Source organism: Schistocerca nitens, chromosome 8, assembly GCF_023898315.1.
Source record: "Schistocerca nitens isolate TAMUIC-IGC-003100 chromosome 8, iqSchNite1.1, whole genome shotgun sequence".
Taxonomy (NCBI): domain Eukaryota; kingdom Metazoa; phylum Arthropoda; class Insecta; order Orthoptera; family Acrididae; genus Schistocerca; species Schistocerca nitens.
This window is the reverse complement of record NC_064621.1, coordinates 434,787,895-434,800,118: the sequence shown is the minus strand read 5'-3', so window position 1 is coordinate 434,800,118 and position 12,224 is coordinate 434,787,895. Positions and strand designations below refer to the sequence as shown.

The 12,224-nt window shown below is 40.7% G+C and overlaps 1 protein-coding gene across 1 annotated transcript in view; it reads right to left on the bottom strand.

The window, feature by feature from the left end:
• Positions 1 to 10,644, bottom strand: part of LOC126199196 (germ cell nuclear acidic protein-like) — an 86,989-nt gene extending 76,345 nt beyond the window's left edge. Inside the window, exons 1-3 of the mRNA XM_049935976.1 lie at positions 10,522 to 10,644; positions 9,969 to 10,060; positions 9,148 to 9,889 (exon numbers count right to left, since the gene is read on the bottom strand). Coding sequence (XP_049791933.1) covers positions 9,148 to 9,889; positions 9,969 to 10,029 — 803 coding nt within the window. The 5' untranslated portion in view covers positions 10,030 to 10,060; positions 10,522 to 10,644. The remainder of the gene's footprint in view (positions 1 to 9,147; positions 9,890 to 9,968; positions 10,061 to 10,521) is intronic.
• Positions 10,645 to 12,224: the final 1,580 nt, after the last annotated feature.

Below are 12,224 nucleotides of genomic sequence, written 5' to 3'. Positions count from 1 at the left end.
CCCCCCCCCCCGGGCTCCTTCCATTATATACAGACGCCATTGACAGATATACCCTCACTACTATTACAGCCGACACGGTGGCCCCAGCCCTTTTATTATTGTGGATCTCGCACTTTGGCTGTCCAGCTTCTATCACCTCTGATCAGGGTCACCAGTTTGAGTCCACCCTCTTCTGGCAGCTTTGTGAACTGTGCGGGGTGAAACAACTTAGAACAACAGCATACCATGCTCAGAGCAATGGGTCTGTCAAATGCTGGCACTGAAGTTTAAAGCTTCACTGATCTGCCATGAAGGCAAGTGGGCCGACACCCTACCGTGGGTAATGTTAGGTGTTCGGGCAGCATACAAAGAATACCTTGGCGCATCTCTGGTGGAAGTATTATACGGAGAACCCCTCACACTCCCAGCAGAGTTAGTCGAGCCTTCACTCCCTCTGGATCAAATCTGCGATTCAACCTTCGTCGGGCATGTTAAGCAGCTAATCGCTAACATTTGTGTGGCCCCTCCTCAGCTGCACTTACTTCCCCCCATATTCCTGCACCAAAACTTAGCGGTGTGCACTCGCATCACGGTGCGCGATGACACCGTCGCACTGAGCCCTCCATACTCTGGCCCACACAAAGTCATCTTGCAGCACAACAACATGTTCAAAGTGCTCATTAACGGTACACCTCAAACCGTATCTCTCTGCCGCCTCAAACCGGCGTGGGCTCTAGAAGAACTGCTTGACACTCCATCAAGTCAGCCCCCACCTCGCGTGGTTTGCGGGTGAGTGACGACCATTCCTGCTCTTGTGATGTTACCTACTCCCAGCCTTGTGACAGTGCTACAGGTGCATGTGACATCACCCTACAGAGTGATTTGTGTGATGACTCCCTCTCCTACAGGCAGCCCCTTGCGTCTCCCCTGTTAGGATTTAGTTTGGTAGTTAATGTCAACACTGGTTTCATCTGTAATTCTACAGTGTTTTTTGCTGTGTATCCTCATAACGTGATTGTTTTCTACAAACAAGCCAGCTTCCCAATGACAACTTGATCCACATTCACCTTCTCCAGTCTATCCCCTAGCCTGTTGGTACCGACCCTTCAACCTCAACAGGCATTCAGGTTCACTACCCTGGCTCCTCACAATCCACCGCCCCCTCACTGGATTCCTCCACTGCTGTATGAGGATTCGCCCAATCGAGCAGGACCATCCGCCCCTCCTCACTGGCTCGAGAACTTCATTTAGTAATGTCATGTGGGTCATTCCATGTTAGTTCAACCAATTTGAGAAAATGTTCCAGCTGAGAGTCTCAGATTTGGCTGAAATTTAGCACACCAATGCTACCAAGTGTGGAACACTCATGTACAAAATTTTAAGTTCCCCTGCCAATTAGTTCCAGAATCATGGCTTGTGAAAGAAGGTGGCGTGACCCGGAAATTGCAACCAGCATTTGGCAATCTATCTTCAGCTCCAACTTCAGGTCTCAATAACTTTAGAACTATTTCGCACAGACCAGTGAAATTTTTGCTACTCTGTAACATCCACTTAGAGAACACACTATGAATCAAAACAACAACATATTTCTGAGGGAAAATAAAAAATTCCAAAATGTGATTAAAAAAATGTAATACGTTAAAAGTTACATATTGTAGGCGCCAAATATAGTTCACTCAAAAAGGGTATACATTTTTTGTGGTAAGCTTAATGTGGCCTAAACACACACAGAACTCATCATGCCCATATCAGTCACACAAACAGAATTACATGCACATGAAAATACAAATATTTGAAAAATTACCTGAAAAACATGGATTTTCTAAGTGTGGTAGCACAAAAGGGACAAGTGATATCCAAGCCAAATTTCAAACACTGCATAAGTAGACCACAATATAATATGTGGCAAAATTTAAAATTGTTATTGCAAGGCATTTGTGTACAATAAAAGTTGATAGAGATGTATTTGGTTACGTTTCTTTTAACACAATTTAGCAAGTAATAGTGATGATGCAGACAGCTTGTTTCAGATAAAGCTGCAGCAATTAGAAAATTGTAACGAAATGCAGGAAGATCTGCAGCGGATAGGCACTTGGTGCAGGGAGTGGCAACTGACCCTTAACATAGACAAATGTAATGTATTGTGAATACATAGAAGGATCCTTTATTGTACGATTATATGATAACGGAACAAACACTGGTAGCAGTTACTTCTGTAAAATATCTGGGAGTATGCGTGCAGAACGATTTGAAGTGGAATGATCATATAAAATTAATTGTTGGTAAGGCAGGTACCAGGTTGAGATTCATTGGGAGAGTCATTAGAAAATTTAGTCCATCAACAAAGGAGGTGGCTTACAAAACACTCATTTGACCTATACTTGAGTATTGCTCATCAGTGTGGGATCCGTACCAGATTGGGTTGATGGAGGAGATAGAGAAGATCCAAAGAAGAGCAGCACGTTCCGTCACAGGGTTATTTGTTAAGCGTGATAGCGTTACGGAGATGTTTAGCAAACTCGAGTGGCAGACTCTGCAAGAGCGGCACTCTGCATTGCAGTGCAGCTTGCTGTCCAGGTTTCGAGAGGGTGTGTTTCTGGATGAGGTATCGAATATATTGCTTCCCCCTACTTATACCTCCCAAGGAGATCACGAATGTAAAATCAGAGAGATTCGAGCGCGCACAGAGGCTTTCCAGCAGTCGTTCTTTCCGCGAACCATACGCAACTGGAACAGAAAAGGGAGGTATTGACAGTGGCGCATAAAGTGCCCTCCGCCACACCGTTTGGTGGCTTGCGAAGTATAAATGTAGATCTAGAATTGTTGGGAACTATTAGGCAACAGAAAGTTAAAAAATGGTAGTTTTCAGGACAGAATGAGTCATTGTTAGGCAGGAACAACAAAGGAAACAAGCAACAATTACAGGTTACTCATGTTTTTTAAGATTCTAGTTCAGACTGGTCAGTACTGTTGTGGAAAGTCAGTATGGAGGCAGAAGAGTGTACTAGTGGTGCTTTTGTTCAAACAAGTTGCAGTATTGGTAGAGCACAAGCATCTGAATGTCATAAAACATATGGAACAAAATGTGGCATTTGCTTTGTAATGTACGATCTGGATGAATTGGACCAAGATTTGTTGCTATGGAAATCTGGGATACACCCTGTGGGCACAAGAAGACAGTTCCAGGAAACTTTAATGTTTGTTATCATAATACGAAAGTGTTTCCGGATAAGTATACTTTCCTATAAAGAAGTTGTTTCGTTCCATTTTGGATCCATAAGAAGATAGTGAAGCGTAGCCTCAGAGAAACTGATATAAAATCAGTATTGAAAGTGAATCAGTGCATGGGACTTAACATGAAACCAGGACAAAAGTTATGTTCCAGGTGTGTTACACTGCTAAAAAATGAAGAATATTCTGATAATTTACATGACAGTGATTAAGAGTATCAGCCACCTACAACCACAGCGGATGAGCAATTAAATACTTCAGTGACTGCTCTTGGTTTGCCTCCCATGAAGACACAAAGTTGGGAAAAGAGAGAGGCTCTGCTATGGTAGAAGAAAACTACAAGAAGCCCAAATGGAATTAAAACACAAAATAGCTGACACACTAATTGTGGAAGAGGAAGCACTATCTGCTCCAAAGGAACAGAAATCATGCCAGAAATGCTCCGATTTGGACAAATTTGTGCATGATTTGAAAGAAAAATGTGCCATATCCACACTCCAGAAAAAAGTAGCTATTCTTACCCTTGCACCTTCCAGCTGGTCTACTGACTACACTGCAAAGGAATTCAATGTTTCTACATAGGCCTATATGGTAAAGCAAGCTAGGAAAATAAAAGCAACCCAAGGAGTGCTTCCACAACTTCAGCAATCAGGGTAAGCAATTGAGTTCAGAAATAAGGTGCTAGTGTCGGAGTTTTATGAAAATAATGACTACAGCCGAATAATATCAGAACTATTTGTAGAATTCGAGGAAAATTATCCCAATACCAAAGCAGGTTTATCATCTTTTTTCAATTTTCGGCCAAAATGGGTTGTGCCTGTAAGTGAAAGGGGCACACACAATGTTTGTGTATGTGAGACCCATCAAAATGCTAAGCTGATGTTTGCTGCTATAAAGGATTCTGTTCTGGATTACAAAGCTGCAATGAAGCTGCTAGTGTGTGACGTCAGTTCCTACCACTGCATGGTACACAGGTGTGAAAAGTGCCCTGGTAAGGCAAATCTTGCAGAACACATGAATAACAAACTGTATGGTGAACTCCTTATGAATGACGAACTTGTTTCTTATAAACAATGGACACACATGGATCGCACAAGTCTTTAAACAATGCAAAGTACAGTGGAAGATTTTGTTGAAATGTGTTGTCAAAAAACGGACAAACTGACCACACACAGCTTCACAGCAACAGCACAATTGGATTATCTCCAGTTTTGCATGGATAATTTGAAAAAAAGATGAAATTATAGTAATACTAGACTTTTCTGAAAATTATGCATTTATAGTTCAAGATGCCATCCAAGGGTATCAATGGGACAACAGTCAAGCAACTCTCCAGCCATTTGCGATTTACTATAGAGGTGAATCAGGTGATGTGTCTGTCATGAACCTATGCATTTTTAGTGACTGTTTAATTCATGATGCCACTGCAGTTCATGCCCACATTCGCACTGTCATGGCATATGTGAAAAACAAGCTGCCTGACATACATTTTGTGAAATACTTCAGTGATGGGGCAGCTAGTCAGTACAAAAACTGTAAAAATCTCCAAAATTTATGCATGCATTGCCATGATTTTCAGATTCACGCACAATGGAATTTTTTCGCAACAAGTCATGGTAAAAATGTATGTGATGGATGGTATTGGTGCTACCATTAAGCGCAGGACATTACGAGCTAGTCTGCAGCACCCTACAGAAGGTCACATTCTAACACCTCTTCAATTATTTACCTGGGTACAGAAAAATATCTCTGGCATACAATCATTCTATGTTTCGAAATATGAGGTGAAATCAGTTGAAGAGTTGCTAAAAAGCAGACTAGAACACATTAAAACTGTTGCAGGCACAAGGAGCCATCATCACTTCTCTCCAGCAGACTCTGACAATGTGCAGATGAGCAGACTGTCCAGTTATAACTATAGGTTCATGCACAGTGTGTCTGACTCAGAATTCAGAAGCAAAAGCAGCAACATACAACCAGGTTGCTATGTTATTGCTGTTTATGATGACAAATGGTACTTAGGATGTGTTGCAATAGTGCCGTGAAGCGGAAGGTGATGTATGTGTGAACTTCATGGCACCAGCAAGATCATTTTATTGGCCACGTTTGGCAGACAGGTGTTGGATTCCTTTTGAACATATTGTTATGACAGTTCCAGTCAAGAAGACAGTACAATTTGCCACTCAATGTACAGAGTACAGTAACTAAAGTGTGGGAGAACTTCTGTTTGAAGCACAATCGACTGGTTTTTAGCAGTTAAGGTGCAGTAAACATGAATGATAGGTTGTGTTAATCTGTCAATATGCTGTTGCTTTGTGAGTAAACAGTTGTGGGAGAGGATAAGAAGAGGCAGAACAGTTTCCGATATGTTTTTACAAAATTGTGTTGTGGAACAATGGCCACATCACCAAATACATCTGTCAACTTCCATTGTACGAAAAATGTCTAGCAATAACATGCTGAAATTTTGGGATATATATCATTATGGTCAACTTATGCAGTGTGTGAAATTTGGCTTGGATACCATTTGTCCGTTTTGTGCTACCACACATCAAAAATTGATGTTTTTCAGGTAATTTTTCAAATTTTTGTATTTTCGTGTGCATGTAACTCAGTTTTTGTGACTGATATGGGCATGATGAGTTCTTACCACAAAAAAATTTATACCCTTTTGAGTGAATTAGCCTATATTTGGCATAGAGGGCACCTACAATATGTATCTTTTAACATATTACATTTTTTTAATCACATTTTGTAATTTTTTATTTTCCCTCAGAAATATGTTGTTGGTGTTTCGATTCATGTAGTGTGTTCTCTAAATGGATATTACTGGGTTGTAAAAATTTCACTGGTCTATGTGGAATAGTTCCAAAGTTATTAAGACTAATTTGGGTCTGAAGATAGATTGCCAGATGCGAGTTGCAATTTCCGAGCCACACAACCTTCTTCCACAAGTCATAATTCTGGAACTAATTGGCAGGGGAAACTAATACTTTGTACACGAGTGTTCCACACATGGCAGAATTAGTGTACTGAATTTGAGTCAAATCTGAGACTATGAGCTGGAGCCTCTGGTTGAACTGACATGGAATGACCCATGTATTGTTTCTGTTTAACCTCCAACCCCCCCCCCCCCCCCCCAGGTGCTTCCCTTACATGTATGACCTAATATTTGTCTCCCCAATCTAGGGAGGGGAGGATGTTAATGTAGCAATTATCAACCAAGTTGATCATCAACACCTTAGTTTTCCAAGCTCTTTGGATGCAGTCATTGGTGTAGTGTACATCATTGGATCCGGCAATCCTACAACACTAAACCCATTAGTGTATAACATACAATTGACAAGGTCATTAGACACAGAACTCAAGCTCAGACTGTGGAAGGATGAGGAACGAAATTAGCCAGACCCTTTAAAAGGGCCAATCCTGGCATTCGCCTTAGTCACTTAGGGAAATCGCAGAAAACCTTAGTCTGGAAGGTTGGATTGGAACTTTAATCATCATCCTCCCAAATGCAAGTTCAATGTGCTAACCACTGCACTACCTCAATAGACTCTTTGGAGAAGACAAACACCTGTATGTATACTATGAGCTCAGATTACATGTCAAATCTAAGCAAAGAAGGCGTAGCTGAAAGATGGGAGGTATATACAGGGTGTTACAAAAAGGTCGAGGGGCATGAAAGGGAAGCAGTGGTTGGGAAGGGAGTGAGACAGGGTTGTAGCCTCTCCCCAATGTTATTCAATCTGTATATTGAGCAAGCAGTAAAGGAAACAAAAGAAAAAAATCTGAGTAGGTATTAAAATCGATGGAGAAGAAATAAAAACTTTGAGGTTCGCCGATGACATTGTAATTCTGTCAGAGACAGCAAAGGACTTGAAAGAGCAGTTGTACAGAATCGATAGTGTCTTGAAAGGAGGGTACAAGATGAACATCAACAAAAGCAAAACGAGGGCAATGGAATGTAGCCGAATTAAGTCGGGTGATGCTGAGGGAATTAGATTAGGAAATGAGACACTTAAAGTAGTAAAGGAGTTTTGCTATTTGGGGAGCAAAATAACTAATGATGGTCGAAGTAGAGAGGATAAAAAACGTAGACTGGAGATGCCAAGGAAAGCGTTTCTGAAAAAGAAAAATTTGTTAACATCGAGTATTGATTTAAGTGACAGGAAGTTGTTTCTGAAAGTATTTGTATGGAGTGTAGCCATGTATGGAAGTGAAACATGGACGATAAATAGTTTGGACAGGAAGAGAATAGAAGCTTTCGAAATGTGGTGCTACAGAAGATTAGATGGGTAGATCACATAACTAATGAGGAGGTATTGAATAGAATTGGGGAGAAGAGGAGTTTGTGGCACAAATTGACTAGAAGAAGGGACCAGTTGGTAGGACATGTTCTGAGGCATCAAGCGATCACAAATTTAGCATTGGAGGGCAGCGTGGAGGGTAAAAATCATAGAGGGAGACCAAGAGATGAATACACTAAGCAGATTCAGAAGGATGTAGGTTGCAGTAGGTACTGGGAGATTAAGAAACTTGCACAGGATAGGGTAGCATGGAGAGCTGCATCAAACCAGTCTCAGGACTGAAGACCACCACCACCACCACCACCACCACCACCACAACAACAAAAAGGTACGGCCAAACTTTCAGGAAACATTCCTCACACACAAAGAAAGAAAGTACGTTATGTGGACATGTGTCCAGAAACGCTTACTTTCTATGTTAGAGCTCATTTTATTACTTATCCTCAAATCACATTAATCATGGAATGGAAACACACAGCAACAGAACGTACCAGCGTGACTTCAAACACATTGTTACATGAAATGTTCAAAATGTCCTCCGTTAGCGAGGATACATGCATCCACCCTCCGTCGCATGGAATCCCTGATGCAGCCCTGGAGAATGGCGTATTGTATCACAGCCGTCCACAATACGAGCACGAAGAGTCTCTACATTTGGTACCGGTGTTGCGTAGACAAGAGCTTTCAAATGCCCCCATAATGAAAGTGAAGAGGGTTGAGGTCAGGAGAGCGTGGAGGCCATGGAATTGGTCCACCTCTACCAATCCATCGGTCAACGGATCTGTTGTTGAGAAGCGTACGAACACTTCGACTGAAATGTACAGGAGCTCCATCGTGCATGAACCACATGTGTCGTATTTGTAAAGGTACATGTTCTAGCAGCACAGGTAGAGTATCCCTGTATGAAATCATGATAACGTGCTCAATTGAGCGTAGGTGCAAGAACAAACTAAAATGAGCTCTAACATGGAAATTTAAGCGTTTCCAGACACATGTCCACATAACATCTTTTCTCTATTTGTGTGTGAGGAATGTTTCCTGAAAGTTTGGCCATACCTTTTTGTAACACCCTGTATAAGGAAAACAAACTTTAGGGCAATATTATAGAAAGATGAGATAGACGATATGACACTACAGAACTTCTAGGAGTCAATGGGCATGAAACGGAAGCAGTGGTTGAGAAACTAGAGACAGGGTTGTAGCGTATCCCGAGTAATCTTCAATTTCTGCACTGAGCACGCAATAAGGAAACCAAAGAAAAACTTTGAGAAGGAACGAAAACTTAATGTTAGCCATGGCTTAGTTTTGTCAGATGGCAAAGAACAGCTGAATGGAGTGGACAAAGTCTTCAAAGGATAGAAGATGAACACTAACAAAAGCGAAACTAGTGTACTGGAACGTAGCCAAAATAAAGAAGGCAATGTTGAGGAAATGAGACATCAAAAGTAGTACACAAGTTTTGCTACTTGGGCAGCAAAATAACTGCTCATGGCCGAAGTATAGGGGATATCTAAGCGGCACACATGGACATCTGCATTCATTTGTCCTAAACACTGTAAAAATGATCGTACAGTGGATAATTTTTACACGAAGAAAATCAGAAGGAAAGAAATACTCATAGGCTACATACCTCTTTTGTGGATCATTAACTTCATTCCTGTGGAGTATCACATGTTCTTCCCGGGATCCAAGAAAATTATTCTTGCATGTGGGAGAAACGTTCTGCAACCATTTTTCAATTTCAGATTGTTTATCAGATGAATCATTGGCACGTAATACTGTACTGGTTGCATTACGAGATAAGACACTTTTCTTGAGAGAGTTTGCACTTTCGGAAGAACTTTCAGATTCACTATCAGACTCACTGATAACAATGTTTACATTCTGAGTAGAAGTTTTCTTAGGCTTTCCCGCCGCAACTGAATTGGACTCGTCAGAGCTAGTCTCAGATATCACTATAGTACTATTGCATCTGGAAACACTGGCTGGCGTCCTCACTTCAATCTTTACCTTAGGGCTTTCTACGTCTTCGCTGATTCTAGTCTTGTTATCTACTTTGACACTGCAAGTACACTGAGACGCACTAACCCTCCTAGATGGGTCAAAGGGAAGAGTATGGTCTTCCTCATTCGGCAAGCTTGTCTTGGCGACTTCCATTTTAGTTTCTTTGAGAGAAACGTCATCCTCTGCGTCCAAATATGTTTTACCAAAATGTTTACGGTGAATATCATCTGTCGACAAATTACTAATCCTGGTAAAAGGAGGCGTCTGTTGTAGACGATCACATCTCTGAGGGGATTTATTTTTACGTAAGGCATTGGCTTTCTTATCCTGGCCTCTATTAGCGTGTCTCAGTGACAATTTGGTAATCTCTGTAAAGCAAATAGACATGAACAGTTATTACACATATGCACTAACGAAAATGTACAAGGAAATAAATTTTATACTCACTGCTATGCACGTGTTTCTTTAGTTTTCTTTTGGGGCTAAATGAAACGAAGGATGAATCCATACTAAAGGCATTGGGACTTCACACTTTAATCCTAAAACAATATAAGATGTAATTAAAATTTTATTTCAAGTTTTCATACTTATTCCATAGCACATTTTACAGATTCCGTCAGAGAAGTCATCACATAATTCGTAAATTCTCCCACTTTTAACCTTCAACCAGTTCAGTTCACATGATTAACGATACGCTGAACAGGCACCACTAAGAAAGTTTCGCTTTGCTATCAGTTAATACAATGATGCTATGCCACTGCTTTTCATTTGGAAATACTATCAAGGATGCCCTACGAATCCAAGTTACTACTTCGCATTAAGCTAATGAATTAAAAGAAAGCAACAAACACGTAATTTGTGCAATACAGAGAAAGTGCTAGTCAAACATTTGGTTCGCCTCTTAATTTTAACAACAGGGTTGCCACAAATGAGAATTGGTATGAAATCTAAAACAAATCAAGTACTGGTCGTTATAATGGATACTACTGTTGACACGCACATTATCACTTCGATTCACAAAACCAGTTCAACACCACCATTTATGACGTACAACCAGCATCAATTCTTCACCGTCTGACAAACACAAGCGTCGAGGATTTAAATCTCGTATCTTTTACAGATGTTATTCATACAGCGATGTAGCAAGGATATCCGTTAAACTAATATCGACAGGACCGACTAATTTCGATATAAAACGGGATACACTTTCGAGACATAAATCACTTACCTTGTGTGTGGTTACACGAGGTACGAAATTAGGCACTGGAATAAGTAAAGCGCACATTAACAGGGGCCATTGCCATTAAGTGGGACGAAGATTATCAGGTGCTATGAAATATCGTCCAATAATTGTGAAGTTTGTCTTATACTTAAAATGAGCGGAGAGCTTTAACCGCAAGAGAAAATTAGCGGGGACAGAGATTACAATAAGAAAAGTCTTACATAAGAGCGTCTAAAGATTAGATTAGATTAGATTAGATTTACTTTCATTCCAATTGATCCGTAGTGAGGAGGTCCTCCAGGATGTGGAACATGTCAGAAAAACAACAATACATGACAAATATTTACAACTAAAACAAATAAGCTAATGTACCATTCCACAGGTCCCAAGTGGAATGATCGTCATTTTTTAATGAACACTAAGAGTCATTTTACAAATACTAATGCACTGAATTTAAAATAAAAAAGTTTTTATTTATTTATAATGTTACAAACATGTAATACAACTACTGTAATACTTATTTACAATGAACACATTGCTGCACTGAAATGGTGTAGAAGTTAGATTATACTTACACACACACACACACACACACGCACAAATTTTCAATGAACACATTACTGCACGAACTTGTGCAGAAGTTATGTTGTACTTATATACAAATCAGTTGGTTTTACTAAGAAATTCATCAATGGAGTAGAAGGAGTTGGCCACCAATAAATCCTTAGGCTTCTCTTAAACTGAATTTCATTGGTTGTTAAGCTTTTTATGGCTGCTGGCAAGTTATTGAAAATGTGTGTTCCTGAATAATGCACACCTTTTTGTACAAGACTACGTGACTTTAAATCCTTGTGAAGATTATTCTTATTTCTAGTATTGATTCCATGAATTGAGCTGTTGGTTTGAAAAAGTGATATATTTTTAATGACAAATTTCATTAAGGAATAAATACACTCCTGGAAATTGAAATAAGAACACCGTAAATTCATTGTCCCAGGAAGGGGAAACTTTATTGACACATTCCTGGGGTCAGATACATCACATGATCATACTGACAGAACCACAGGCACATAGACACAGGCAACAGAGCATGCACAATGTCGGCACTAGTACAGTGTATATCCACCTTTCGCAGCAATGCAGGCTGCTATTCTCCCATGGAGACGATCGTAGAGATGCTGGATGTAGTCCTGTGGAACGGCTTGCCATGCCATTTCCACCTGGCGCCTCAGTTGGACCAGCGTTCGTGCTGGACGTGCAGACCGCGTGAGACGACGCTTCATCCAGTCCCAAACATGCTCAATGGGGGACAGATCCGGAGATCTTGCTGGCCAGGGTAGTTGACTTACACCTTCTAGAGCACGTTGGGTGGCACGGGATACATGCGGACGTGCATTGTCCTGTTGGAACAGCAAGTTCCCTTGCCGGTCTAGGAATGGTAGAACGATGGGTTCGATGACGGTTTGGATGTACCGTGCACT